The sequence below is a fragment of the Manduca sexta genome, chromosome 6 (genome assembly GCF_014839805.1).
Source record: "Manduca sexta isolate Smith_Timp_Sample1 chromosome 6, JHU_Msex_v1.0, whole genome shotgun sequence".
Lineage (NCBI taxonomy): Eukaryota > Metazoa > Arthropoda > Insecta > Lepidoptera > Sphingidae > Manduca > Manduca sexta.
The window spans coordinates 1,468,099-1,474,098 of NC_051120.1; the positions used below are offsets into that span (position 1 = coordinate 1,468,099).

The window sequence follows — 6,000 nt, forward strand, 5'->3', positions numbered from 1 at the left end:
AGCATCCTCGAACCAATCTCGAAGATCATCAGCTACGGCATCCAGAACTTCGTGATCAAGCTGTCAGTGATATCGGAGCTGAGCGTGGTGTGCATGCGGGTGTTCAGCCGCGACCGCGACAAGCTGCTGGTGTGTCGCGTGCTGGTGTACGAGCTGATGCAAGCGCTCAGGACCAAGACCACCGTGCCCGACGACAACCTGTTCATACTGATACAGTTTGTGCTGCAAGGTGAGTAGGAGAAGCGATAAGGCTTAGTCAGAATATTATGTACGATGATATATTTTTCCTGAGGTTTCTGAAAACTTTGTGTTAAAAGAATTTAGTGTTTTTGTAAATGTTGCGCCTGCCTGTAAACAATAGCAACACCACACAAACCGTGAATAACTTAATATCACTGAACATTGAAAAAATCAGATTTGGTTATTAAGCTGAATTTAATATTATTCAACCCAGAACAGAGTAGTATTCCCCCTCTATTAGTAAGCGACGGAAATATTTACCACGAGTACCACCATCACTATCACGGATCACTATCATGCTTCATTCATTGATTAGTACAAAATATAATATTTTTGAAAATTAATAAGGTTTTCTTATATCTCCTAATCCTTACCTCCTCAGGTCACGGGTGCACCCTGCTCCTACCACCACAGCTGAACACAGGGGATCTGCTAACAGCTGGACCCAGCGGGTCGGAGGCGCGGGACCTCGGCAGCGGCGCCGTGGAGTGCATGCGGCCCCACCTGCCTGACATGATTGACTTACTCCAGGATCCGCATCTGTTGAATAAGATCAAGGTATGGCTGAAGAAATCTTGTCTTTGGACCGATTATTCGTGTTTAGACATTTGTAATTAAATAGTTTTTATTTATGGTTTAATTTGTGTTTAAGTTTTTTTCGGGATTCAAGTAGCCTCTGTTGCCTAATTATGACATATGAGGTCTGTGGACCGGAAAGGTGGAATCGTATCTCAGGAACAATCAATATAGGTTTTTCTAACACAATTTGTTTCCTAAACATAGACTTCAATGTCCATTATTTAATAGAGATGAACACAGCAATACCGTGCAGGTTATTACAATTTGAAACTTATTCCTCAGGGTTCAGTATCAAAATCGATAGTAAACCGCAACCTGATCTGTTTAAACGAGGACACATTGGGCGCGATCGTGAAGGGCGGTATAGCACAGTATGTCGCCATGGAGCTCGCGTTGGAACACAGTCGCGGACGCGCCGATAGGGGGCAGCAGCAAACCAACCGGCACATGATGCCGTGGCTCAGCGTCTCACCACCAGGGTATGGATGACCGTAATTTCCATATAGCTGAATTGTTAAGAATGTAAATTGTCTAATGGTCGATGTTCGAAATATATATTCATAAAGAAATTATGGATGTGTTATAGATTTTGAAGAGGGAGAGTTTATTTTTGGGACAGAAAGATAGTAAAGTTGATACTCCTGATCTATTTTTGGGAGTAGTGGTAACCGCGGTTCTTTTGTCGTTGTTGTCGGAAGTTTGTGATTAGTGATCATTAACTCGAAAGGCTATCGTAACAACGCCACGGCGCGCAGGTCGCGCGAGGTGGGCGAGTGCGTGTGGCGCGTGCGCGGCGTGGCGTGGCTGGTGCTGGGCGCGCTGTGCAACGCGCGGGCGCGCGCGCCGCACGTGTGCGTGCCGCACGACGCCACGTGCCACCTCATCGACCACGTGCAGACCATCATGTCGTCGTACGTGGAGCAGTGCAAGGGCCCGCAGCGCATGAGCGCGCTGTTCCACGCCTTCCTGCTGTGCCAGCTGTGGACGCTGTACCTGGAGCGGCAGGCGGCGGGCGAGCCGCACGGCACCGCGCTGTGTGCGCTGCTCGACTTCTGGTGCAAGCTCGTGCCGGCCGTGCTGCATCTCACGCACCACTCCACGCTGGTAAATGTACACGCTGCGGCCGCAGTACTGGAGCGGCAGGCGGCGGTAAACGTTCCCTAGTTCACATAATGAGAAGAAAAGACACTGGACGATCTGTAAATACAAAGATCACATCTTCCATCTCTATCATAACCTAATCAAAAACTACTCCGTATTTTTTACACAATCATTTCTAATAGCAAACTTTGATTACATCCACATTTTTGTTGACAGTTGGCTGAAACCGTGAACCTCCATTTCCTGAGTCTACTAGAATCGCTGCTGGAGTGCAACTCGACCGTGCTGACCAGGCTACTGCCGCTGTGGACGCCCATACTATACTCTCCGCTGTTCAAAGTGAGTTTTTAACTTTGCGTTAAACATGAATCTATACTTCTATACTATTATATAAAGCTGAAGAGTTTGTTTGTTTGTTTATTTGTTTGAACGCGCTAATCTCAGGAACTACCGGTCCAAACTAAAAAAATATTTTTGCGTTGGATAGCCCTTTGTTCGTGGAGTGCTATAGGCTATATATCATCACGCTATACCCTATAGGAGCGGAGCAGTAATGCCTAATCTCAGGAACGACCGGTCCGAACTGAAAAATTCTTTTTGCGTTGGATAGCCCTTTGTTCCTGGAGTGCTATAGGTTATATATCGTCACGCTATGACCAATAGGAGCGGAGCAGTAATGAAACATGATGCAAAACGGGGACAATTTATTAGTTTTGAGAGCTTCTGTTGCGTGCGCTGCGTAATCGGTTAAAGTTATGCAACAATAATGTATGACGGGATTGTTCCTCTTAAAAAGTTCTACAAAAATATATCATAAAAAAAAGTCCCCCGCTGCATCGGTCTGCACGAACGTGTTAAACTCAAAAACTACCCAACGTATTAGGATAAAATTTGGTATGGAGACAGTTTGAGACCCTGGGAAGAACATAGGCTCCCGGGAAAATATATAGCGTGACTTTTATAACGGAAAACTTTAGCCCGAAAAACTTTATAACGCGGGCGGAGCCGCGGGCAAAAGCTAGTATTAAATAAGCATGATACCGACAATATCATAGTCTACAATGTTGATGCGATAATTATGTTGGTATTATCGATTTCAAAACATTTCAATATCGATGTTTACATTCAAAATCGATATTATAACTGTGGATAAGGAGATCAGTTTTATTAATTCTACTTTGTCAATTTAAAGAATGAGGAGAGCGGAGGACCGAGGAATGTGGCGCGCTCTAGGGGAGGCCTATGTTCAGCAGTGGACTGTTGTAGGCTGATGATGATGATGAGGAAATTAAAGAAGAGTTTATCGATATATATAAAACCAATATATTCGTGAAGATTTGCAATAAATGTGGCGATAGTCTATCGAAGTCATTAAACGATAATTATTCAACAACATCAATTAATTGATTAAAGTATAAATCTCTCATGTCTAGATGCCACGACACGTGTCGCAGCGCCTGGCGGCGTGTCGCGCGGCGCCGCCCCCCGCGGCCGAGGCATGGGGGGCGGGGGCGCAGGGGACCGCGGGGCCTGCAGGGGGCACAGGTTCCCCAGGGGGTACAGGAGGCACACAGGAGGCGCTGGAGCGGCGCCGCCTGCACCGCCTGCTCACCAAGATGGCACAACTAGAGATGCAGCCACACTCCTTCTACTTCATATAAATCGATTATATTCTGAAGGAAAGTTGCATCGCTATGTCTTACTAACACTTCTGTTAAAATTAACTCAGGAATTAGAAACTACAACTTATTTACTTGTATTTGACGTTTTCTTATCGTTTATAACCCTGGAAATTGCAATATGTATTGTATCTTTTCCTAATCTGACTGAATTAAAAGCACAAACGAAAATAATTTCATTAGAATTTAATTTGTGTACTTTAGGTGAAAGTGGTATACACTATATATTTATTTTGTATCGAAACGATACCTACCTACTCTGTAGACATCATGTGAATCGGTTTTTAAAGTGAAACCAAAATATCATTTTGATTATTGATCTTAATTTATATTGAACTCTATGTTATTTAAACATAGTGGTCACAATGGCAGATCAAATGACAACGTCCCGACGCTGCAATGGAAGGCGAAATTCGGTTATAATTTAATCTAGTCCTAATATTAGTGCCAAATAAGAAATCATGTTGCCTAAGTGTGTATTTGTAGGTGTTTACAAAATGTTTTTATAGATTTTAACGTTTTATTATCAAGTTTTATGTATCATGTTAGATGTGTGTCTGAATAAATGATTGATGTTGAACATTTTGTTTTATTTTTGTTTACGAATTGAATAAATCTAAAGTATTAATTCATCATATAAGTAAAGCTTATACGTGCGACAAAGTGACTCCACTGCACCTGGTAGTAAGTGGAGTGGGGTCCAATAAAATGTCGACGGGGGATGATTACCCCTCGCCAATCGACACAATTATGCCGGCCTGTTAGAACCGGATACACAGGCTGATCCCGAAACGCGACACTTACCTGGGCCACTATGGCGGGTTTTAACACCCTGTGTACGGTGGTCGCTATCCGGGCGGATATAATATATATCCAATCACTGGCAACAGATTTTTCAGTCTGCAAATGAAAAGGTCTTCGGCTTTTAAATGCTTACTAAAATCTATAATCCCTGTAATAGCAAAGGCATTATGCACCGCGAAATAAAAAGAGGTACAGTGATAATACAGAAAGGAAGGGCGGTACCTATTTGTACCAACATAAAAAAACGTCGACTGCAACATTAAAACAAAAAGAAAACAAATATCAATGTAGTCAATCATTCATACCAGGGTTGCATATGAAACATTCGGGTCGAACTGACGATTAAAATACATTTTCGAAGCGAATTACATAATAAAACTATTAATTAACAAACCCTTAACAAATGTTATGGCTGTGTTAATTAATATGACCACATCTGACCTCAAACATCTCACGTCTATTGTTCCATCGACACTGTATCGAGTTGTGGCACAGTTATATACAAAAATAACAGATGTTACAATTGACTGCTAGTCGGATGGTAAGCATGAATAGCGAGAATGGTAACATGGTAAAATAAAATTAACAATCGCACCTTTAGAACTAGAATGCAACATCGACTTTCAGTAATTAGTAATTACTCAAAGGTCGATATTGCATTCGATAGTTTGTCACTTTTCAAATGTTGTGGATTATATTAAAGTAAATTTAACGGTTTTTTGCACTTGCGTCATTGTATTTCTAAAGTTGCGAAATGTCTCCTTAATGAATATTATGTCATTTACAGAATCTTAAATATTTAATTTCCTTAATTCATTTCCATTTAAAGAAAGAAATGCAAATGAGATTCATTTTGAACTCGATCTTGATTATCTACGATGTATCAGAAGAACCGCAATTGCTTGTTTTGCTGGATTCTAAAAAATATGAAGAATATTCTAAGCGGCAAGAATTACTTTAGCGATATAAAGTAAATAAGGGAAATGAAGTAGGTATGCATGTACCACACACATCACACCTTTATCCCCGAAGGGTTAGACAAAGGTGCAACCACGGCGCTCATCTAGCCATCCCATTATGTGTTAGGAGACGAGCCTATCACCATCTCGGGCACATATTCCAGGCTCCGGGCTGATATTGAGCAGAAAACCCCAAATATAAGTACTTATGTGAGCGATATGACGTATATAAGTGACATGAAGTATAATATAGGGGATATGAAGTAAAATCTTGATGTTAAAATTCTCTTCAGGCTTCATACTACAAGTATTTACTTGTTTCGGATATTAATTACAACAGAGTAGCCGCTCTAACATCACTTAGTAAAAGTTAGTATTTTCGCAAAGAATGCGCGGTTGATAATATCTGCTATGATAGTTTTGGAAGGAGTTTTATGTTTACAGAAATTGTCAGTCTTGATATTTCATTGAATCTTATTAATATTATAGATGTGGGTTTGCGAAGATGTTTGAATGTTTGTAATATAACTTAGAAATCGCTAAATAATACGACAGAAATTTGGCAAAAATTGTGGGTTACCTGATAAATAATCTCTGCCCTTTAATCCACATTATTGAGGATATTACGAGGCGGTTGT

At 41.3% G+C, this 6,000-nt stretch overlaps 1 protein-coding gene across 1 annotated transcript in view; it reads left to right on the plus strand.

Annotated features, from left to right (window-relative positions):
* The window catches only part of LOC115440914 (protein unc-79 homolog), a 47,938-nt gene extending 43,759 nt beyond the window's left edge, over positions 1-4,179 (plus strand). The window contains 6 exon segments of the mRNA XM_037447504.1: positions 1-229; positions 623-798; positions 1,102-1,298; positions 1,575-1,923; positions 2,137-2,259; positions 3,354-4,179. Coding sequence (XP_037303401.1) covers positions 1-229; positions 623-798; positions 1,102-1,298; positions 1,575-1,923; positions 2,137-2,259; positions 3,354-3,581 — 1,302 coding nt within the window. The 3' untranslated portion in view covers positions 3,582-4,179.
* The last annotated feature ends 1,821 nt before the right edge of the window (positions 4,180-6,000 follow it).